General features: G+C 39.8%; 1 protein-coding gene and 2 long non-coding RNA genes across 3 annotated transcripts; all 3 read left to right on the top strand.

Moving 5' to 3' along the window:
* Nucleotides 1–11,982: 11,982 nt before the first annotated feature.
* On the top strand, nt 11,983–13,957 carry LOC137084048 (uncharacterized). The gene is made up of 3 exons (XR_010906685.1): nt 11,983–12,664; nt 13,155–13,247; nt 13,858–13,957. It is a non-coding gene; the product is annotated as an uncharacterized lncRNA (long non-coding RNA).
* Nucleotides 13,958–14,173: 216 nt separating this feature from the next.
* On the top strand, nt 14,174–15,723 carry LOC137084046 (uncharacterized). Its single transcript, XR_010906684.1, has 3 exons — nt 14,174–14,287; nt 14,801–14,914; nt 15,343–15,723. It is a non-coding gene; the product is annotated as an uncharacterized lncRNA (long non-coding RNA).
* A 48-nt stretch (nt 15,724–15,771) lies between these two features.
* Nucleotides 15,772–24,857, top strand: LOC137070544 (uncharacterized). The gene has a single exon (XM_067437791.1). The coding sequence runs from the start codon at nt 17,341–17,343 to the stop codon at nt 23,335–23,337; it is 5,997 nt and encodes a 1,998-aa protein (XP_067293892.1). The 5' UTR covers nt 15,772–17,340; the 3' UTR covers nt 23,338–24,857.
* Nucleotides 24,858–25,093: the final 236 nt, after the last annotated feature.

Below are 25,093 nucleotides of genomic sequence, written 5' to 3'. Positions count from 1 at the left end.
GGCACAAGGCGCCCTACGAGAGGAACCAGTGCCATAACTCGGAAGCTCGACAGCACATGGCATGGATTGCCCAGCAGAAAGGCTCTCACTGCAACCCTCAGGTCTCTTAAAGTGTAAACAAGACCTGCGGCTTTGCTATGAGAAACGGTGGCAGAGTAAGAAACAACAGAGGGTACCTCAATAGGGAGTCGTGACCGCAATGCCAACATGGACTTACTCTCGGTCCAGACATGTGAGACAGTAATTGTGGTCGTCAGATGAATCCAGGAACTAGTTACATTAAAAATGCTCGCTGCCCATGCTTTCTCTTTTAGGAAATCTGCCCTGACACGCCGATGCGCTGAGGGGTGAAACGCTGCACTTCTTCATGAACAGCTCTCTGAGGACACAAATCACAGGATGCTGGATGCGCCCTCACATCAGCAGGAGATATCTAGACTGCATAGTACTCTTTAATGCAATTAAAATAGCTTTTCTCTGACTTTTTCTAAGGAATGACTGGAATGAGCAATCGCTTCGTTTCAAACTAACTACTCGGCCGTATTTATTCCTATATTTTGGGCAGGAGTGGCTCAGCATGCAAATCTCGTTGGCTAATGTCCTTTGGCTTGTTTAGTTACCACTTAAGGTGAGGGCTCCCAAGCTAGACCCCACTACATTAGTATCGACCTAATGTTGAATGTGACTGACTGAATGCGAACCAAAGAATACATGCAAAGAACAAGATAATCCAGACATAGGGAAAACAGAAATGAAAACAAGGTACATCCATGTGAGCAACACCAGGGGCCTGTTGCACAAAACTAGGATAAGGGATTAAGCCGGGATATCTTGGTGATCCTGGCTCAATTTATCCGCTAATATACAGTTATATTGTGTTATCGTTATCATTCTTGGTGTGAGTGTCCCTTCAGGGTACATTTACACGATAGCGGTGTACTAAATTTTGCATACAGATGACAAGATAACCAAGATATCCAGCTTAATCCCTTATCCTAGTTTTGTGCAATAGGTCGCAGATAAAGAACATAGGAAAACAATGGGGTTTAATTACACACGATAGCAAGGGACTAACACAGGACAGGTGAAGGTGATTAATTGTCATAAAAACTAGCTAGGGTTGCTATGGAGACAAATAAAGGTAACTATAGAAACTATCATGGCAGGCAAAGGAGTCCAACACAAGACATAGGCGGGGATCAAGTCAAATGCACACACACAGATAAATGTAGCCATACCATGTCAGCAGGAAATCAAAGTTTACTAATTTAATACATATTTCTAATCTCATTGTGCATCATTTCCCACCTTTTTGTATTTTTAATAATATAGGAATATTACAAATGTAATTTGTAATATTCCTCCTCTTTTAATTATATATATATATATATATATATATATATATATATATATATATATATATATATATATATATATATATATATATAAATCGTCTGTGCTGAAATGATCTTCTGTCTCTGCAATCTTTCAAGGGCTATAATTATCTGGGTTAAAAGTATATACATGCTGACAGAGAAAAAAACACTTATTCACAACAGAAAAATGCATCAGTGATTCAGTGTTCTAACCTGTTTTGCTTCTGAGTGAGTGAGTGACTGAGTGAGTGAGAGAGAGAAGTAAAAGGATATTTAAAAAAATGTCAAGCACAGGCACGTAGTATGTGCAAATCAATGAAGGGTGTATTTAAGGAAAACATTTTTTATGTTAAATGTCAGCTACAAAATTAAAGCATGCAGTATTTTGAAGGAGGCATTTGCATGGGCACAGAATACTGAAAACAATCAAGGAAACAAGAACTTTATTTGATTTTGTAAAAATAAATGGCAGTGGAGAGTTTGTGTCAAGGTTTGTGTTTAGCTGTCTTGTACTGGTTGACTGAGTAAGGAGGATGACTAGGCTGGACTGGGTTGTATGAAAGAAAGGAGCTTTTTCATTGCACATACAACTACAAAGTTGGTTGCCATGACACTTTAGGTCAAGAACAAATCTATTTTTTTTATTATTATTATTATTTTTATTATTATTTTTTATATTATTGAGTGAACAGTACAAGCGGACAATGTTTTATGACTCAGCCTCAAAAAAGAAGAAGAAGTTTTTTTTAGGAAAGCAAGAGCTAACTAAACTTATCATTGCATCGAAACTATCATCATGTTACTACTGTACTACTGAAATTGAAGAACCTGTACCTGTAGCAGAAGAGCCTCCTCTTAATATTAATTTTCTCTATCTTTAGGTCATGTCCCAAGACCATTCAAGCTGGCAGTTATTAAGCCTCTCATTAAGAAACCTAGAAAACTAGATCCAAATGAATTGGCAAATTACAGACCCATTTCAAATATTCAATTTATGTCTATAACACAAAAAGAAGTTGTCTGCTCAATTGTGCACGTAACTGCAAAAAATTATACTTGAAAAATTTCAGACCAGATTCAGGCCCTATCACCGCACAGTAACTGCACTCGTTAAAATTAAAATGACTTACTAGCTTCAGGCCAAGTCTGTATTACTTTTTCTTAGTACTGGTTCAGTAGTTCATAACATACTCTTAGATCAAATACACAATTAAATTGGTATTCAGGAACAATCATTGAGGTGGTTTTGATCTATCAGACGTTACCATTTTGTCTACTTAATGGTGTTATATGTAAGAATGATAGATATTGTTTAAAAATGGGTACTGCTGTACAAATTCTAAATATTATTTGCCACATCCCCTCTTTAGACTTGATTCTCATGCAGGTTGCCAGTTTAAGGACGCTCAATAGAAACTAGTGCAATTTACAATGGACGGTGATGAGATGTACACACTGTAAGTTAATTTATCTGCATTTTAATGTGCTCCCGCTCATATGGATTTTAGATAGATTCCAAGGCCGTTTAGGTCAGGTAGAATCTGCAATCTCTGACCCAGTTTGTTTGCTGGCTTTCATGGCAGCAATGTGCTATGTTTTCTGCCAACTGGCAACCTGTGGTGTTGAGACACTATTGGATTTGTCTACTTTGGACTTTTTGTGCCATTGCCTGGAATAAATGAATAAATGAAATGAATGAAATGAGGTTCGTACGTGTGAAGGAAGGAAGAAGACGAGGTCGGCTTGACTGGGAGTCGCAACTCTTTAATTGACACTTTAAAGCCCTATTCGGACTGGATTAGTTTAACATGGGGACGTGGGGGTAAAGTAATTATTACCAGAGGTTCTCGGTGATTTTAGTCCCGTCCGAATGTGCCATCTCTGTAATCATTACGGAGAATGTCAGTAAAGATTACCGAGACTTTTACCTTCTGTAAAAAGATCCGGAAAAATTACCTCAGGTAATACTAATCCCGTTCGAATAGACCTGCTGTAAAAATGTATGGTAAAATTCCGTCATTTCCTGTTTAAAAGTTAAAAAAGAGTACTTTTTGCGACCATGGAGGCGCTTGAAGCATTCGGTTGCGTTGTAGGTGGTGGGACAAATCTGTGGAAAATGTCCAGTATTTTCCGCATATCATTTAATGCAAAAAGAAGATCAAAAGCACTTATTAGAGGCTCAACACATTTTAGCTCTAGGAAAGTGTCTATTACCAACATAATCCAATCATAATCGTTAGACTGGACCTAACTGTTTATTAAAACACATATATATTGGAGACGGAGTTGAGACTGGCGCTCAGGTTGTGTTTGCTCACGTGATAACGGCAACGTCATACGCACATGACGTCAAGGAGGTGCGTAAAGCGAGTTACTCCTCCCACTTTTGCTCGTTTTACCGAGATGTCTTATCCCGTACGAATTGGCCATTAATATTACAGATGTCCTGAGGTAAACTGACTTTACCCCCATGTCCCCATGTTAAACTAATCCAGTCCGAATAGGGCTTTTGTAGTAATAAAACTACTTGGTTCACGTGGGCACATAAACTCAAAACGCACAATATGGATTTTCCAGTTCACGCTGTTGATCTCAGTCTTTTTTCTCTTTTCCCCAGAAGCATGATTGAAGTCACAGTCCAACTCTCTCTCCTCTGTCCTCTCTCTCTCTCTCTCTCTCTCTCTCTCTCTCTCTCTCTCTCTCTCTCTCTCTCTCTCTCTCTCTCTCTCTCTCTCTCTCTCTGTCTCTCTCTCTCTCTCTCTCTCTCTCGCGTGCATGCTGGGAGTGTGTGGGCGGAGCGTAGTGAGTGTGGGTGAGAGTGGTAGTCGTCTGTGGCTGGTAAGAGTGAGTTCTCAAACTTTTTTTCTTTGTAAGTGTTTTGTTTGTCTTTGTTTGTTTTTTTGTTGGTTAAACCTTGTGAGGATAGTCTGCTTCCCGCTTCTTGCTGGGAAGCATGACGACTCCAAACATAATGGGTTTTGAACATTTAACTCGGCGTCATGGAGTGAAAATAGATTCTAATGCCAACGTGGAAGATGTTTGTTTGGCCGTAGGGGACGTTGTGGGTCATGAAGCTATCGTGTCAGCTTCGCGAATGAACAATGCGCTTGTGCTTTTTTTTAGCACGATCGAGAAGGCCAATGAAATAGTACAACATGGTGTTGTAATCAAAGGTTCACTCACGCCGGTGTTTCCTCTGAGTACTCCAGCCAAGAAGATAATACTTTCAAACGTTCCTCCTTTTGTAAAAGATGAGATTATCGTGCAGGAATTGTCACGATATGGAAAGATTGTTTCCCCTATCAAAAAAATTCCGCTCGGGTGTAAATCGCCTTTGGTAAAACATCTCGTGTCTTTTAGGAGACAGGTGTTTATGATTTTAAAAAATGGCGAAGATGAACTTGAGCTGGTTTTTAAATTCAAAATAGATGGGTTTGATTATGCCGTTTTTGCATCATCTGATACGACGATCAAATGTTTTGGCTGTGGAAAGATCGGGCACCTCATTCGTAGCTGCCCTGATAAAGTTAACAAAAACACAGGGCAGGTTGACGCAGATAAAGCGGGGAGCGCTGTCGGTGAGACTAGCGCATCCGCGGCCGCTCCGCTAGAGGTCGAAGCTAGCGCAGCTATACCGTTAGACGAGCCGCTCGCGGGAGCGAGTAATGCGGGGTTGCCGCCGGTGTTTGCTGCTGCTGCTGCGGTTGATGGAGGTGTGGTGGTTGAGTCCGAGTGCGTGGCGGCAGAGATCGCGTTGGGCTTGAGTAATGCGGTATCTGTACTTGAAGAACAAGACAGTGAAGTTATAACTGCAGACTTCAGATTGAATGACTGTGAACTGGACATGGAAGTTGAATCGACTTTTAAAACTCCTATTAAAAGGAAAAAAGGTCGAAATGATAAAAACAGTAAACAAGTAAAAAAATGTGGTAATGATCATAGTTCGGTTGATGATGATTCGGACTCTAGTGCTTCTGTTTGTTCAGAGTTTTCTGCTTGTTCTCAAACTGAAAATGTGACCCTTTTGTATAAAGCTGAAGATATTAGTGCTTTTCTTCAGGAAACGAAGGGGCTAAAAGGTGTACAGGTTGAGGATTACTTTCCTAACCGTGCTCAGTTTGTGAAGGACACCAGATATTTGATTAAAGAAGGGGCTTTTTCTGATCTTGAAGTGTATCGTTTAAGAAAGTTTGTAAACAAGGTAAAAAAACAAATTTTTAGAGATGAGAAGAACGCTATGGTTTAATTTCCCGAGTTTGGTGTTTTTGATCTCAGCTCTTTTCCCTCTTAGCTTCTTGTTGAACTTTAATAATACAATGAGTGAGCTAAGAATGGGAACTTTAAATATAAATGGAGCTAGAGATGTTCGGAAAAGGATGATGGTGTATGAGTTTATCAATCAGAAGTCTGTTGATATTATGTTCATACAGGAAACGCATAGCGATCAAAGAAATGAGGTGGACTGGAAAAGAGAGTGGGGAGGTCAACTTTTCCTTAGTCATAAATCCTCTATTAGTGGAGGCGTGGCAATTTTATTTTCTAAAAATGTGACTCCAGTTTCTTATGATTTTGAGGAAATTGAAAAAGGTCGTTTTTTAAAAGTTGTTGTTAAATTTGAAAAGATTGTTATGGTGTTTTTAAATATTTATGCTCCTAATAGTGGAGCAGAAAGAGTTTTGTTTTTAAATTTAATCAACACTACTCTGAAAAACCTGAATACAGAAGAGTTCTTAGTTTTAGGTGGAGTTTTTAATTGTACGGAGAATGATAAAGTAGATCGAAATCATTTGGAACCACATGTTGCATCTCAAAGGGTTATTAAGCAATTAGTGGAAACTTTTGATCTCTGTGATATTTGGAGAAATATGCATAAAAAGTTAAGACAATACACATGGGTTCACTGTAAGGATAACTTATTGTCTTTGGCACGTCTTGATCGCTTTTATACCTTCAAGCACCAGTATAATATTTTTAAATCTTGTAAGATTAATCCTGTCGGATTTTCTGACCATAGTGCGGTTCTTTCCTCTGTATTAGTGAGAAATGTTAAGTCAAATAGTGCCTATTGGCATTTTAACACATCTTTGCTTGATGATAAAAATTTTAAAGATTCTTTTATTTATTTTTGGGACGTTTTTAAGCAACAAAAGCATTTATATAGCTCTCTACAACAGTGGTGGGATTGCGGGAAAATACAAATTAAAAGTTTTTGCCAGCAATACACTCTTAATGTTACAAGAGAAATAACACGATCATTAAATACATTGGAGGCTGAGATAGTTGATCTGTACAGTTTGTCTGCATCTACAGGCAAAAAAGAATATATTGAAGCTCTGACAGTAAAGAAAACTTTATTGTCAAACTTGTTGGACATTAAGGCACAGGGAGCGTTAGTTCGCTCACGCTTCCAGAAAGTTACACAAATGGATGCACCTTCCAAATTTTTCTTCAGTATGGAGAAAAAAAATAGTCAAAGCAGAATAATTCATTCTTTGTTTTCTGACACAGGACAGGAAGTGATTGAAACTTCAGAGATAAGAGAGGTTGCTGTGCAGTTTTATGAAAAATTATATACAGCTGATTTAACAAATGAACAAATGACTGTTAGTTTTTTTGAAGGTCTGCCAAAACTTGATGAAGAGAGCAACGAAAGTTTGAAATTACCTTTGACGGTACAAGAACTTTATACAGCAATGATGAGCATGGAGAATGGGAAATCTCCTGGAATTGATGGTTTACCCATTGAATTCTATAAAACTTTCTGGCCCATCATAGGTGCAGATCTTTTAACAGTGTTTGATGAAAGCCTGAGTAAAGGTTTTCTTCCTCTAAGTTGCAGAAGGGCAGTTATCACTCTATTGCCCAAAAAAGGTGATCTCCAGAATATAAAAAATTGGAGGCCTGTTTCCCTCTTGTGCTCGGAGTACAAAATCCTGTCTAAAACTTTGGCTACAAGACTAAGTAAAGTAATTGGGAAGGTGATACAATACGATCAAACATATTGCATACCAAATAGATCAATTTTTGATAACATAACTCTAATCAGAGATGTAATAGAGGTTTCAAAACTTTTTGGAATTAATACTGGCCTTATATCTTTGGATCAAGAGAAGGCTTTTGATCGCGTTGAACACTTTTATGTGTGGCATACATTACAAGCCTTTGGTTTTAATTCAAATTTTATTGATATGATCAGAACAATGTACTGTGACATTGAGAGTGTGATCAAAATCAATGGTGGTCTGTGTACCCCTTTTAAAGTACAGAGAGGGGTCAGACAGGGTTGTGCCATGTCTGGGCTATTATATGTGCTGGCTATAGAACCCCTGCTTTTTATGTTACGAAGCAAGTTAAAGGGTTTGACATTGCCACTGTGTAACACTGCTTTTTACTTGTCTGCATATGCTGATGATGTTATTGTTTTTATAAATGACAGTGATGATGTTCAAATTTTACAACAAACTGTTAATGATTTTAAAGATATTTCATCAGCAATTGTAAATTGGGGAAAAAGCGATGCTTTATTGCTTGGGAATTGGGAGGGAGGAAATCCCATTCTACCTGGAGGTTTACTATGGCGAAAAGATGGGTTAAAATACCTTGGTGTTTTCTTAGGCAATGACTCTTTCATACAGAAGAACTGGGAAGGGATGGCAGATAAAGTAACAGGACGTTTGAAAAAATGGAAATGGCTGCTTCCTCAATTGTCTTTTAAAGGACGCACACTTGTTATCAACAATCTTGCGGCTTCCTCCCTGTGGCATAGACTTGCATGCGTTGACCCTCCTGTTGGTTTTTTATCTAAAATTCAAGCAGAAATGGTGGACTTCTTTTGGGACAATTTACATTGGATCCCTCAAAGTGTCTTGTTCCTTGCTAAAGAAGATGGAGGCCAAGGTTTAGTACATTTGACAAGTAGATGTGCTGCTTATCGTCTTCAGTTTCTGCAGAAGTTTCTGCTGGGATCTGAAAGACTGGTATGGAGACCAGTGGCTCAATGCATTTTACGTAGAATAAGTGGACTTGGCCTGGACACTGCTTTGTTTTTAATGGATTCCAAAAAACTTGATTTTAGAGGAGTTCCTGTTTTTTATCGAAGTCTCTTTAAAGTATGGAGTCTGTTTAAACATCAGTGGATGGAACCATTAACGTCCCTATACTGGCTACTTGAAGAGCCTATCGTGTGTGGAGCACGGCTCGATGTATCTGGTGAAGAAATACCTGGTCTTAAAGATTTGCTGTACAGAAATGGATCTTTACAACTGAAACACATCATAAATAATGCAGGTCCTGATTTCAAAGATGTAGATGCAGTTTCAGCCTTTTTAAAGGTAAAATCTGCACGTTTTATTAAACGCTTTTTAGATAAACTGCAGGGGGCCATGAATGTACAAGAAAGATCTTTACTTGAGGAGTATAATAAGAAAGGTATATTTCCAGACTGTGAAGATTTTTTCCCAGATATAAGTATTGTACCTGATTTTATTTCATCAAATTACACAAATCCCTTGTTAAAGGAATTTGATGAGCAAATAGACTTTTTTGCAGCGAAAGGCAAAATATTGTACAGAAGTATTGTGAAGGTGACAAATATTAAGTGGTTAAAGAACAGAAGTGATACTGTATGGAGAGACATGTTAGAAATGACTGAAACAACAAAACCAGTGTGGAGGGTTCTTTATAAACCTCCCTTACCTAAAAGAGTTGGTGATCTTCAATGGAGGATACTCCATGGAGCTGTAGCGGTTAATTCTTTTGTGGCAATGTTGAACCCAAATGTAAGTGAGAATTGTCCTTTTTGCAATGAAAGGGAGACTGTGTTTCATTGTTTTATGTTTTGTAAGAGACTTCCTGTTTTGTTTAACCTTTTAGAGCTTCTTTTTGAATCTTTTGAAGTATGTTTTACAAGGCAGGATTTTATTCTTGGTTGTAGGTATAGTATGAAGGAAAAAATGAAATGTCAATTGCTAAATTTTATTGTTGGTATTGCAAAATTAGCCATCTATATAACTAGGAGGAATAAAATCGAACAGAAAGGGGACAAAGAACTTGTACCAGTTTTTAAAAAAATGGTAAAATCCCGACTTGTAATTGAGTTTAACTTTTATAAATTAATGGGTGCGTTGAATGTTTTTGAAATTGAGTGGTGCTGTGAAAATGTGCTATGTGCATTAGTTGATAATGTAATTGCCATTTCAGAAGTGTTGATGGAATTATTTATGTATTATTTTTTAATCTTATTTTTAATTTTTTAATTGTATTTTCTTTATATATTTGATTTTGTGACTGGAGTTTGAGAATTTTGTAATAAATGGATTGCCAAATTCAAAAAAAAAATTCTCTCTCTCTCTCTCTCTCTCTCTCTCTCTCTCTCTCTCTCTTTTACTGCAATCTGAGACAGGTGTTTGCCATCTGCAGTGGTGTAAAGTAACAAATTACTCTCTTTACTGTAATTGAGTAGTTTTTCTCAGAAATTGTATTTTTTTTTAAGTAGTTTAAAAACAGTGTACTTTTACTTGAGTACATTTTAAGTGATGTATCGGTACTTTTACTGCACTATTTTGCCTAAACCTGCCATCACTACATTATGTTTATTTATTTTCCTGTCAACGTGATTGGTTAAGATGGATAATCAGTCCTGCATATCCTTGCGTCACACGCGTGACTCTCGTCAAATCAACTATAGCGACCAGTGTGAGAGTGAGAGGGATGCGCATGCTTTATGAAAGTGCTGGCTACTGTATGATGACTGAAATCATCAAATTGCCTTAAACAATTACTAAAAATTGACCACAGAATATTACATTTTCTAATAAACGCACACGGTCCGTATTCTGTTAGTGCTGCACAAGTTTGCGGTGCCATCTGCTGGAAACACTTCACTTCAGCTTGATTGTTTGGCAGGCTTCAAAGTGCATTATAGGCCCAATCATCACTACTATTTTGTTTAACATATAGAAAAATAAACCTGATTTCTGTCAGCATTGAAGTTCATATGTATGTGTTCACACATGTCAATTTAAAATTTTAGTTTATGTAGCAAATAAAACATCATATTTATATTTAATATATATGTAACAGAGGCCAGATAGTAGTAGTTGCTATGCAAGTAAACCTGACTCCTCTGACCTCGACTGATGCTAGAGGTTGCAGCCTTTAGCCTCCTTGTTAGAGCATCCGACTCTCCTGCCGGCAGACGGGGTTACATTGGTGCCATGACCCGGATGGGAGTGAGGTTTATGGGGTGAGTGTAACAGAGGCCAGCTAGTAGTAGTTGCTGTGCGAGTAAACCTCACTCCTCTGACTTCAAGAGACGCTCTAGCGACTGACGCTAGAGGTTGCAGCCTTTAGTCTCCTTGTTAGAGCATCTGACTCTCATGCTGGCGGACCCGGGTTTGAGTCCCGGTCGGAACAGATGGGTATAAATATATATATATTTACATATATATATGTAAAAAAAAAATATATATATATTTTGTTTTTGTTTTTTTGTTTTTTTTTGCAAGCAAAAATAATGTGGGGAAAATGGTAAGTTACTCTATTCTGATTTTAAGAGTATTCTTTAAACAGAAAAAGAAAAAGAAAAAAAATATCTATTGAAATAAAAGCAGTACAATGAATCTGTCTTGAAAAGAAAAAACTCAAGAATTGTTAATGTACAACCTTTTTTTAATTAACCGCAAGAAAACCTCTACAGAATGGTTGTCATAAATGTTACCAGATTATTGGTTGCTTTCTCAAATGGCTGTATTTTTAGTGCTAGCAGTAAAATAAAAATATATAGTCAAAGTAATACTGAAATACTGTTGGTGATCTTATTATTATTTTTTTGTTCTTATTGAGACTCGTCCATAAAAGAGTGTAAGAATCCAAAATAATCAAAGATATTTGATATTTGAAATTGAACAAAGACATCTGTTTTACTGTTTTCCACCCCTCTCTCTTAACAGTGGAGCCATTTGGGATTCCTAAAGACAAAGAGATAATGAGGGCCTGTAGGCCAAATGGTGCCACACCTGTAGTACAGTGGGGGAAGTTTGGTCTGATTGGTCAGTTTAAATGTCTCAGGGTTTCCGTCACATGGTCAAGGGATAGAAAAAAGAAGATTGCAACTGTTGCTTGCGCTCTTTTTCTCTGGCGGTCTCTTCTAGGGGCTTTCCCTTTGTTCTCTCTCTCTCTCTCTCTCTCTCTCTCTCTCTCTCTCTCTCTCTCTCTCTCTCTCTCTCTCTCTCTCTTGGTCTCTTTCTCTCTTTCTCTCTTGGTCTCTTTCTCTCTCTCTCTCTCTCTCTCTCTCTCTCTCTCTCTCTCTCTCTCTCTCTCTCTCTCTCTCTCTCTCTCTCTCTCTCTGTCTCTTTCTCTCTCAGATACATTATATAAATGCTGGGTACAATTAATGGTATAAGTTTTTATCATCTCATTCATCTATTTTGTAACTATTGTAACCATAACCGGATTTTGTCATTAAATTCTTTCAATTATAAATGATTTGCTAACCAGTTTTGATTTGGTATTGATTTTGAAGTGCTTCCTATTGCAATACAATATAGTCACATTAAAATTCTGGGTGACCGCATCATGGTCACGGTAAGGTGGGCCAACACAGTCTCACCCCTACTCGTCAAATGTTGCCGAACGGTCAAGGGACCCTGACGTCAGCTGTTGACGCACAGGGTACCCCTAAATCGCCATTTTTCGACGTACTGGGTAATCCACTGATTTCAATGAGAAACCTAGGACGTCATAAACAGACGTGTTGGGCATGTGCATGTTATCGTCATGATGGAATTTATTGGGTTATAATTTTTCCATTATGACATGTTGGAGTGTGATTCTCAATTTAATCAGCCAGCACAATTGTATTTACATTTATTTACGCTATGATACACGTTTGAAACAGTAGTCAAACCCCACCCCGCCCTAAACCTACCCATTTGCGTATTATATGATATAAAACACAGGCTGTAACAGACAACAGGCACACTTTATTGAAAAAGTCCAACTATTCCGAGGCCAAACGATTGAATTGTGCGAAGAAAAGACCCAAAAGCAATCACCGTCTCTATCCGCGGCGCGCGGCGCGCGGCCCGCGCCCGTGCGTCACACTGAAGACGCCACAGGTAGACCCCTCGGCGTCACGCGATGGACGAACTGGGAACCCAATTGCTTTCAGTGGGAAACCTTTGGCGTCAACATTAGACGGCAATTCTATCGGTATGAAATCGCGCTGAAGAAGTCTCATTCAGAACACATCGCGATGTTTGGCATCAGATCACGTGTGCCACATGTTGGTGAGTAGTCATACATATTATGTCCTAATATTTGATATAAAGTATTTTCTGCTTGTCGTTATCGATCATGTTCAGTCACTGCATTGTATCTGTCATCATCTCCACTGAGGCTTTGCATTTCTTTGCTTTCTAAATAAACACACCTTGCTAATAGGGTAATTTAACACTGTCACGTGACGTGCTATAGACCTTTAAACAGTTGTTAATATTTAATAATAATTACTAGTGTAGTTCCAACGTGGCATTTGTAGTAGAAGCACAATAAAAAAAATAAAAAAAACAACACTTGCCATGCGTTTACCACAGTATTGGTAGTTTTAATGTGATATTTGTTGTAAATACACAGTAGCCACAACAATTACCATGCTTTAAATGCATTTTAATGTAAAATCCAAATATTGTTATTTAAATAGTATACTTTATAATGCTATATATTATATATTATGACTTTTTTCTCTCTTTCTTTTTTTTTTTTTTTTTACCTGAAAAGACCAAAAGAGCCTCTCGGACTCAGTCAACCCATTCTTGTTTGTGGAGAAGTAACGGAGAAAACCGAAAGCTGCAACAGCAAATATTTGTAATGGTATGTATGAGTTGGTTTGAACCCTTTATCAAACATTTTATTTAGCATTTGTTGTTACTTATTCTTACAAATCCTATAGCTCAATCAGTAAGAACATATTCCCAAAGTCTTAATAATTCACAAGATTTAACAAGTTGTCAAATTCGTATGATTCTCGTACATATAGCTCTGAAAAAAATTAAGAGACCACTTAACATGGATTTCTAAATGTTAAGTGGTCTCTTAATTTTTTTTTCCAGAGCTGTATTTGTATATGAAGAGTTCAGATGCAAAAGCCTCAAAAAGCCACTTCGGTCACATGACATCAGATATTTGATTATTTTTTCTTAATCAGATCAGTTGCAATGTTTATAACGTCCCGTTTGCATGTAAATAATTTATGTGATCACAAAATCAAGTGAGTTATCTACATTTTCAAACAAATTCATATGATATAGCTTGCTATTATATACTTTTAATAATGGGAATGCACACATATCTGTGAACTTATTACATAAATGTATTTAACATTTAATTATGCAACGTTTTTTTTACAGCAAGAAACAGTTATGTATGAACTCACAACTTGCATGCAATGTAATACAATTTCCTCTTTCTTTCTGTCTTGCAGGATTACTTGCAGATTACTTTTATTTATTTATTTTTGTTTAAAAGATCTCTACAATATCAAACTCAACAGCTCTTTTAAGAGTCAACCCTCACAAGAGCTTCTAGTGATTCTCAGCTAATCTTGCCGTAATCAGCCCTTCACAGGTAAAGTTGAATATTATCAGTATCAGTATATATACTAAAGTATATACAGTTTTTAATGCTCACCTTAATCTTATGGTAAATTAACTTTATTGTAACTGTCTTAATTTATATGTTTTAAAAACAATAGTATTTGCACAGAGTAAGTGAGACTTTCTTGTTTTACAGAAGAGAATAAAGACCAGACCTTATATCGAAGCAAGCTAAGAAAATAAGTCATTTGTTTAGGGTGAGGAAGGAAGATGGACATCTTGTGCCCGAAGAAGACAGAAAAGTGCGCAAGTCCATTGGTATGTCTTGTATTGAAGCAATGCTGTAATATGTAGTACAAAATTTGATGTTGATCTCTCAAAGGACTATTCATTTCAACAGTGATCATTCTTTCTACTCTGATAAAATACGTACCATTATTCATGTCTAAATCTTTTAATAACTCCTAAAATAAGCAAATGAGGTTCTGTATCTTGGATTTATTTAAAATGGTAAATATTTGTTTTCCCTTTTTGATACAATTATTATTACACTTTTGGCCTTCAGTTCTTAAAAACTGCACCGTCTTTTTGTCTTAGATAAAAGTAGACAAGTGTGGGAAAAAGCATTTAGTTGTTATAAACTCCATGTATTTCTCCATTGTTTTGTAGACCATGGATGGTTCTGGGTAGCTTTAGAAGATAATGAGTTGGGACATATTAGGAATCAAATAGTAAATGTTCTTTGAATTATGTGTAATATCTGGTTAGTTCTTTGGCTTGAAACAAGGCCTTATACTCCACAGACTAAACACATTGCATTTGTGTTTTAAGATGGATAGCAAGAGAAGGCACAAATTCTACAGGAAAAAGATGTGCTGCCAAGGAGGAATACAAGAGGCAAAAACTCTGAGAACTATACATGGCCATGGGTGCTTCATAAGCATGGTAAGTCTGGTGCCTGGGTACCTATTTCTTAATTCTGTCCATGAAAGTTGCATTGCAGTATTTGAACAATTTTATATTGTAAAGGCTATCACAAGTGATGCTCTTGAAACAAGTAACTAAAGAAATCTAGCATCACTGACAAAGGCTCAGAAGAGACCATGCCTTTCTAAAAGATCTACTGTTTAAAAGGTTGCTGTTGATATGGGTAAATTAGTTTTTGTTCAGGACTTGGCTAATATTATGGGCTGCAATATTATACATAATGCTTCAATGTGTATATTATTTTATGTACTGACTGCTGCTTTGTAAATTTAAATCAGGAATTGGCATTTCTGCCCATTTTGAGGTGGAGAGTTTACTGAAGAACATAGGTTAACCTGACTGTACATTAAACTTAATCTGAATTGTGTTTGTTGTTTTACTTTTAGACCAGGACTGGAGAACGCCGGATTATACGACTTCTTCCTCTGGTTGAGAAAAGGCTACACAACATCAGTGATCACATCATCTGTACATTGATTATACTGTAGGGTACAAGTGGGCGAACTGTTTAGAAGAAGAAGAACATGAACATGATAGAGGGAAGAGACAGAAACCAGTCTAGTTGTAATAATGAATCATTATTTTCCAACACTATATCAAATCTGTTTTCTGTATCATAGTTGACTGGATGGGATTATGTGGCACTCATTTGTGTGGCTTCAGCAGCTGTGAATGGATTAATATGATGTTAATGTGTTTTTTAAAACCCATTTTTATTTATCTTGAATCTTATTTGACTTTATTCTACTTTATTAACTGTATACTGTATCCTCCAATAAAGTGTTGAGTGATAAAGTTTGGTGAGTATTGTGTGTAACCCAGTAGAATACAGTTTTACAGTTAATGGGTTTATTTCATATTTATTTGGTTTCATATGGTTTTAATCCAGATCATATGTGAGTGAATTTCACATTGAGATTGTATGTGTATGTATGCCTTTAAGGACGCAATCATATATAGCAAGTTTGATTGGGATACACACATGTAAAATAAGATAGAAAAGCGTGGTTTTAACCTACAAGTTAGGTATTCCTTTATTTTATTGGTCAGTGAGAGTTGAAGTCCCGCCTCTATGACGCGGTGTTGATGGACAGGGGGTGCGCGGGAGAGACGAGAGAGAGGAGTGAGAAGTGCAGCGGTTGTGGAGAGTGACGCTGATAGATTGCGGTAATGAAAAAGTGTTTAGTCGATAACTCATCAGATTGAAACACTTAATTTGTATATAGTGACCTGTGTGAGACACCAAAGTGTTGATTGTTGTTGTTTTATAACTCGGTTCTCAGTGTATGTTTGTTTTATACCGCGGTCTTGCTTCAGTCGGTCGCGGCCATTTTATATATGGTTAGCGGTGACGATCGCGGACGTTATATATATATAACGGTCTATAGACCAAAGACTGTTCACGTTGTGGTTTTCCTTCACAACGAGGGAGACCTTGAGGACCAGATAGCGCCCCAAATACCCGCGTTGTTTGGGGTTCCTCTGGCTGCGAGGGAGGTGTGTTTCGTCCGCTGACAAGGCCAAGAGAGAAAGAGCGGAGCGGCGCGAGGCCGAGAGAGAGAGAGAGGGAGGATCTGCGCGAGGAAATCTAGGTATCTGTGTTGATTTTGTTTGTGCTCAGGAGAGTGAAGAGGCCATTTTCATTTTCCCGGCCACAACGAACACAAGCAACGATTCAGGCCTGCAACGGGTTGGGTTACACTGCTGTGTGTATTTCTGCTTTGTGTGTGAGTGTGGGCCCACAACATTTAATATTGGTTCATTTTAGTTTATTCAGTGCACTGATAAATGGGTAATATTCAGAGTAACGTTTTGATACACAAAGAGTAATTTTTCTGCATTTAATTCCTAGCATTAACCCTGTTGATACAGTTTAAGTGGGGTTTTGTGACTTATTGACCACTTTAGTGATTATTTCCTTATATCCTTGCTTATTAGGGGGATATTGTGTGTATTGATGATTCATGAATATGTGATTGTGTGAATTACTCACTTCCTGACATTCCTTCTTTTTGATCAATCCTTGAATTTCCATTTTTCTAATTAAATCACTTCTATTTTTGGTACTTTTACCAGAGTTTATTCTTTCTATAGTTACTAGTTATTCTGGAGGGCGTGTAGAGTTTAATTTTGAGTAACTTTCTTAAAGGATAGTATTTTACTGTGACTTCAGAGGGGCCTAACTACAACATCTGTAGGCATTTAGTTAATGAATCTGGAGTGCTGTTCTACTTAGAGACAGGTAGGGGGCGCTACATAAAGTGGGGGCTCGTCCGGGATCTCCCTCTGGCAAGTCATAAATACGTATCCTAAAGAAGAAAAAGTTAAGCTCACATAACCACTCTTTTCATTCGAAGTGATTGTGAACCACATAAAGAGTTAGCATGGCTCTAGCGAATGACCCTTGTCTCCAAGCAGAGTTGACCCGCTGGTGCAAAGATGTTGCCATTGATGAGACTCATGCTTTAATGCTATTAAATGTACCTGTTCACACAGAAGTGGCCGAAATTGAAGAGGTGATGGAAGCGGTAAAAGCGCTAGGAAGAGTTCGTGTACGAGACACGAGAGAAGGACCTACCTCAACGTCTCTGCTGGTGTTGTGTGAGTGCAGACACGCTATTGACTCTAAGCGCATACCTCCTGAAATGTTATGGGGAGAAAAGAAAGAGCCATGGCCAGTCATTGTTATCCAGACACAGGGATCGGCATCTGAAACAGCGGCTGGAGGTTTCACTGCCAAGTTCACAAAATTCCTGAAGGAAGAAGGAAAGTCTCTCAGTGATGTTCAAGCTTTGTTTTCTCCACACAGTGCTGCTGACTGTTCCCCTGAATCCATAATACGTGCCATGGGTGAAGTCCTGGAAAAAACGGTAAAACTCCCAAGTGATAGCAATGCATACAGACGTTTGCGCACTTTTTCAGCTGTAGTTCCAACCCCCCTGGGAGAGGAGAACCTGGAAAACTGGATTGATCAAGCCAGGCTGATGATAACTGAGTGTGACTGCTCCGAAAAGGAAAAACGCCGCAGAATTGTGGAAAGCCTCAAGGGTCCTGCATTGGACATTGTAAGAGCGGTCAGATTCTCCGATCCTGAAGTGAGTGCTTTGCAGTGCTTGGAAGCATTGGAGGACACTTTTGGATCATCTGAGTCTGGGGAGGATTTATATTTCAATTTTCGACTTATGCGCCAGGGCACAGGGGAGGCGCTGTCTGAATTCCTAAGAAGGATGGAGAAGACCCTCAGCAAAGTAGTGGAAAGAGATGGACTGTCCCGCAGACTGGTAGATAAAGTACGAGTGGAACAGCTGATTAGAGGGGCTGTGAATTCCGACATGATGTTGCTCCAACTGAGGCTGAGAGAAAGAAAAAGTCACCCACCGTCTTTTCTGAGTCTGTTAAAGGAAATACGTGACGCAGAAGAGAGTGAAGCATCCCGGCACAGAATGTCAGCTAAAGCAAAAGCCATACAATTCCATAAAGAGGAAGAAACCAGCATTTCTGTCTTCCAGGAACTCAAGGCGGAGCTTCAAGAATTGAGAGCCCAAATAAGTGGAGGTGAGCCCAAAGCCTTGTCTTCTTCATTAGTGATTAAAACTAAAGAAAAACCATTTAAGAAGATTGAAAACACAGAGAATTCAGAAATACATGAGTTAAAGAGACAGGTCCAACACTTACAACAGCAGTTAGCAGTTCTGAGTGTCAGTTCCACTCAAGGCCCACCTCATGTTCCAGAGCAGCGGTCAAAACCTTCACGATCTCTTTCCACATCGAGATACCAGTCAACCAGATCCAGAGACGAATACTTCTGCTACCGGTGTGGAGAAGATGGCCATATTGCCACCAAGTGTCAAAATCCCCCAAATTCTGATCAAGTGATTCAGAAGCTGATTCGCTCTTTGAGGCAGGCAAAGAGTGGAAAGCATGAGACAGATGAAAATAGAACTGTTCCAGACCACACCTGTTTTTCCAAAAGGAGCCAGACAAACATCTGTACGCCCAACAGTCTTCCAAAGGGACTAGTAGGACCTGCATCGACTGTTGAAGTGAAGCTGAATGGCCGAGAATGTCAGGCACTGTTAGACAGCGGATCACAAGTGACCATTGTGTTTGACAGCTGGTATTCCAAGAACCTGCCTGATGTGCCCATTCATCCCTTGACTGGATTGTCCATATGGGGCCTCAGTTCTTCCAGTTACCCTTATAAGGGATATATAATAGTTGATGTCACTTTCCCAGCCTCTGTCATGGGTGTGGAGGAGCCAATATCCATCTTGGCCCTTGTATGTCCTGAACCCCAAGGCCCTTCCCAATTGCCAGTTATTATTGGCACCAATGCCAGTTTCTTCAGACGCCTTGCTGCTCTTAGCCATGACACTGATGAATCCGGTGTTGCACGTGCTTTGAGAATCCAGACTCAACACTCTGCCATCTATCTGCCTCAACAGCAAGAGACAGACACTCGTTCTGACAAACCTGAAGGAAAAATCAGATGGATAGGGCCTGGTGATTGTGTAGTTCCACCAAGGGGAGAGTGGTGTGTTGTCTGTAAAGTGGAGACTGACCTGCCTTTGCAAAGAGAGATATTTGTGGTAGACACGCCAGAGGAGGATTGTCTTCCAGCTGGAACATTCATAACCCCAGTGGTACTCCCATCTTCAGCTGTAGGCCAACAGATCAAAATTCTGCTCCATAATGAAACATCTAAAGACATTTCCATTCCTGCTGGCACAGTAATTGCCAATGTGTATCCCACCGACACTGTCACCGTATCTACTGGAGAACAGACCTCCCAAGAAATAGACCCTAGCTTGTTTAATTTTGGTGAGTCATCCATTCCTGAGGCCTGGGAAAGGAGACTGCGTCAGAAATTATCCACCAGAGGTGATGTGTTTTCTACCAACGAATGGGATGTGGGATTAGCTCGAGGGGTTGAGCATCCTATTAGAATGACTGACATCAAACCATTCAGAGAACGTTCCAGACGCATCGCGCCTGCTGACATCGAGGATGTACGACGTCATATCAAAGAACTATTAGCGGCTGGAATCATTAAAGAGTCAAGGAGTCCGTATGCGTCGCCCATTGTAATAGCAAGGAAGAAGAGTGGGGCAATCAGGATGTGCATCGATTACCGAACTCTAAATGCTCGTACCATCCCCGATCAGTACACCACTCCCAGGATTGATGATGCCCTGGACTGTTTGGCTGGTAGTAAATGGTTTTCTGTCCTGGACCTACGTAGTGGATATTATCAGATAGCCATGGCAGAGGAAGATAAAGAGAAGACAGCATTTATCTGTCCCCTGGGATTCTATCAGTTTGAACGTATGCCTCAAGGAATTTCTGGAGCTCCAGCCACATTCCAGCGGCTAATGGAGAAAGCCGTTGGTGACATGCATCTCCTCCAAGTCATCGTATACCTCGATGACATCATCGTGTTCGGCCGCACACTTGAAGAGCATGAAGAGAGGCTGTTGAAAGTCCTAGACCGTCTGAGAGAGTGTGGCCTGAAAGTATCAATTGACAAGTGTCAGTTTTGCCAGTCTCAGGTTAGGTATGTGGGGCACATTGTGTCAGCTGCTGGAGTATCACCAGACCCAGCCAAAATTGAAGCAGTAACCAGCTGGAAAAGGCCCACCGACCTAAAATCATTGAGGTCATTTCTGGGGTTTTGTGGATTTTACAGGCGATTCATAAAAGATTACTCTACCATTGTGAGGCCTTTGACAGAACTCACTAAGGGTTACCCACCAACATCTGGGCAAAACAAACACACGACAGATGGCAAGAAATTCTACAAAACATCTGAGCCATTTGGAGAGCGTTGGGATGACATCTGTACAGCAGCTTTCCATAAAATCATTTACTGTCTCACTCATGCCCCAGTACTCGCTTTCGCTGATCCCAACAAATCATATGTACTGCATGTAGATGCCAGTCTGAGCGGACTTGGAGCTGTGCTGAACCAGGAGCATTCTGGTGGACTGCGGCCCGTGGCCTATGCAAGCAGGAAGTTGAGTGCATCTGAGCACCGTTACCCCATTCATCAGCTAGAGTTTTTGGCGCTCAAGTGGGCAGTTGTGGACAAGTTCCATGACTATCTATATGGGGCCCAGTTTGTGGTGAAAACCGACAACAATCCACTTACATATGTGTTGTCAAGTGCCAAGTTGAGTGCGACTGGTCACCGTTGGTTAGCTGCCCTAGCTACTTATAACTTCAGTTTACAATACAAGCCAGGAAGTCACAACATTGACGCAGATGTACTATCTCGCTACCCCTTTGACTCCACTGCTTGCTCGGAATGGGAGGAAATTCCAAAGTCAGGAGTAAGAGCCATCTGTCAGTTAGCTGTGACTGCTGAAAGTGAGGAGCCATCGTCCAGACTGGTGGAGCAATTAGGCATTTCCCCTCAGAGTATCCCAGAGGCATTCTCTTGTCCCACGGCGTTGGGTCTGGGTCACATGGAACAGCTGACTAATGCAGAGTTAAGAAAAGCTCAAGAGGAGGACCCTGTGATTGGTGTAGTGAAGCGCGAAGTGGAGTCAGGAAAAGTACTTACAGCGGCGAGGAGTTCCAATACTACCATTGCTCTGTTACAGCGACAGGGGCCCAAGTTAAAGATCAAGAGGCAACTTCTGTACAGAGTAACCCAAAGTTCCTGTGGTAGAGAAAAAATGCAGCTCGTCTTACCTGAGAGGTACTGGTCTGAAGTACTGCACTCCTTGCATGATGACTCTGGTCATTTGGGAGTAGAGAAAACGACTGAACTCTTGAAAGATCGTTTCTATTGGCCCAGAATGTCTACATACATAGAACAGTATGTTAAGAATTGTGGCCGGTGCGTAACGAGAAAGACGTTACCCAAGAAGGTTGCACCACTGAATCACATGACCAGCAGTGGGCCATTCGACTTAGTGTGCATTGATTTCCTGTCAATTGAGCCTGACTCTCAAGGAATTGGCAATGTTCTCGTCATAACTGACCATTTCACACGTTATGCCCAAGCGTTCAATGCCAAAGACCAGAAATCTCTGACTGTGGCCAAGATACTGTGTGACAAATTCTTCGTTCACTATGGTTTACCTTCCCGCATCCATTCAGATCAGGGACGAGATTTTGAGAGTGGTCTCATAAAAGAGCTCCTGAGTATGCTGGGAATCAAGAAATCCAGAACATCGCCATATCATCCACAAGGGGACCCCCAGCCCGAAAGGTTCAATCGAACGCTGCTTTCCATGCTCGGAACCCTGAATCCTGCGGAGAAAAACAGATGGAGCCAGCACATTAACAGATTAGTACACGCCTACAACTGTACCAAGAACGAGGCAACAGGGTACTCACCGTATTATCTTCTGTTTGGAAGAGAGGCTCGTCTGCCAGTGGATGTGTGTTTTGGGACTTCCCCTGATGGAAAGGGACCTGGTAGCCATCAACAGTATGTGGAAAGAATGAAATCAGAGTTAGAGAGAGCCTATCAGTTAGCCAATGAGACTGCTCAGAAAAGTCAGCAGCGGAACAAACGGTTGTATGACAAGCGAGTAAAACAGCAGAATTTGACTGTGGGAGATCGTGTGCTGATAAGAAATCTGGCTTTGACGGGAAAGAACAAGCTGGGCGACAAGTGGAATTCTGTTCCTTACCTGGTGGTGGAAAAGCTAAAGAACTTACCTGTGTATCGCATGAAACCTGAAAAGGGAATGGGAAGTGTAAGGACATTACACCGCGACCATCTCTTACCAGTTGGGGACCATGTGAGGTTGTCTGACACGGAGGAACCAAAGAAAGTTGCTGCACCACCAGAAATTAGGACCAGATCTGTGGAGAAAAAACGGAGACGAGGATTAGGAGAAAGGAATGTGGTCGTAACAAGAAGTGAATTGAGCAATGAGTCTGAAAGTGAAGAGGAGGACCTGTGGTATTACTGCCCACAAAGGGTTGAGAGACAGCACAGACCAGAGTGTATCCCACTGGAGGAATCTGCGATGGAGGAGGAAACTATTGGCTGTGGAGGTGAAATGGATGGACCCCGTGAAGAAATGGCAGAGCCAATGTTCACTGAGGAAGGCCATGGAGAACTGTCAGATCAAAGTCCAGATGAAATGGGAGATCCTGATTTAGAAGGGGAAGAGTCTAGCATAGCTAATTCTACCAAAGAGGTAGTAGAGATTGTCCATTCTCGACCCAAAAGAGACATACGCCCAGTAGTCAGACTGAGCTATGATAGTCTAGGACGGCCCACTAACCGACCTTTAACTCTGGTTCGTAGAGGGATGGTCGTAAATGTTGAGGGTGGGGAAGAGTCAGAGAAGAAACCCTGTAACACAGTGTGGTGTCACCCTATGGCACAGTGTACTCAGTGTGCTAAAGAAAACACTTAATACTGAGCCTAAAGTCAGCTTTAAAGTTTGAGAAGTAATCTCATGGGGTCATGAGATGTCTAGAAGGGGAAGCATGTAACCCAGTAGAATACAGTTTTACAGTTAATGGGTTTATTTCATATTTATTTGGTTTCATATGGTTTTAATCCAGATCATATGTGAGTGAATTTCACATTGAGATTGTATGTGTATGTATGCCTTTAAGGACGCAATCATATATAGCAAGTTTGATTGGGATACACACATGTAAAATAAGATAGAAAAGCGTGGTTTTAACCTACAAGTTAGGTATTCCTTTATTTTATTGGTCAGTGAGAGTTGAAGTCCCGCCTCTATGACGCGGTGTTGATGGACAGGGGGTGCGCGGGAGAGACAAGAGAGAGGAGTGAGAAGTGCAGCGGTTGTGGAGAGTGACGCTGATAGATTGCGGTAATGAAAAAGTGTTTAGTCGATAACTCATCAGATTGAAACACTTAATTTGTATATAGTGACCTGTGTGAGACACCAAAGTGTTGATTGTTGTTGTTTTATAACTCGGTTCTCAGTGTATGTTTGTTTTATACCGCGGTCTTGCTTCAGTCGGTCGCGGCCATTTTATATATGGTTAGCGGTGACGATCGCGGACGTTATATATATATAACGGTCTATAGACCAAAGACTGTTCACGTTGTGGTTTTCCTTCACAACGAGGGAGACCTTGAGGACCAGATAGCGCCCCAAATACCCGCGTTGTTTGGGGTTCCTCTGGCTGCGAGGGAGGTGAGTTTCGTCCGCTGACAAGGCCAAGAGAGAAAGAGCGGAGCGGCGCGAGGCCGAGAGAGAGAGAGAGGGAGGATCTGCGCGAGGAAATCTAGGTATCTGTGTTGATTTTGTTTGTGCTCAGGAGAGTGAAGAGGCCATTTTCATTTTCCCGGCCACAACGAACACAAGCAACGATTCAGGCCTGCAACGGGTTGGGTTACACTGCTGTGTGTATTTCTGCTTTGTGTGTGAGTGTGGGCCCACAACATTTAATATTGGTTCATTTTAGTTTATTCAGTGCACTGATAAATGGGTAATATTCAGAGTAACGTTTTGATACACAAAGAGTAATTTTTCTGCATTTAATTCCTAGCATTAACCCTGTTGATACAGTTTAAGTGGGGTTTTGTGACTTATTGACCACTTTAGTGATTATTTCCTTATATCCTTGCTTATTAGGGGGATATTGTGTGTATTGATGATTCATGAATATGTGATTGTGTGAATTACTCACTTCCTGACATTCCTTCTTTTTGATCAATCCTTGAATTTCCATTTTTCTAATTAAATCACTTCTATTTTTGGTACTTTTACCAGAGTTTATTCTTTCTATAGTTACTAGTTATTCTGGAGGGCGTGTAGAGTTTAATTTTGAGTAACTTTCTTAAAGGATAGTATTTTACTGTGACTTCAGAGGGGCCTAACTACAACATCTGTAGGCATTTAGTTAATGAATCTGGAGTGCTGTTCTACTTAGAGACAGGTAGGGGGCGCTACATGTGTATGGTGTTTGGTACAGTAAATACACATTCAACCAGTTTATTTAGGTTATCTTATTAATTACCAAGAATATTTTACTTGAGAAGTAAACATTTTTTATCTGGTTATATTATATTTGGTACAATGCTCCAAAAAGTTGTATATACTTGCATGCTGTGACAAGTATGTCAGTTTTTAGTGAAATAAAGGGAAGGATTACAAACACTTCAAGCTTAACTGAAGATGATCCATGTTG

Source organism: Pseudorasbora parva, chromosome 1, assembly GCF_024679245.1.
Source record: "Pseudorasbora parva isolate DD20220531a chromosome 1, ASM2467924v1, whole genome shotgun sequence".
NCBI classification, from domain to species: Eukaryota; Metazoa; Chordata; class Actinopteri; order Cypriniformes; family Gobionidae; genus Pseudorasbora; species Pseudorasbora parva.
The sequence above is the reverse complement of the archived record's forward strand: the minus strand, read 5'-3'. Positions and strand labels throughout refer to the sequence as shown.

What these genes read in the sequence shown, in the direction of transcription:
- LOC137070544 (XM_067437791.1), top strand. Translation starts at nt 17,341, where the DNA reads ATGGCTCTAGCGAATGACCCTTGTCTCCAAGCAGAGTTGACCCGCTGG.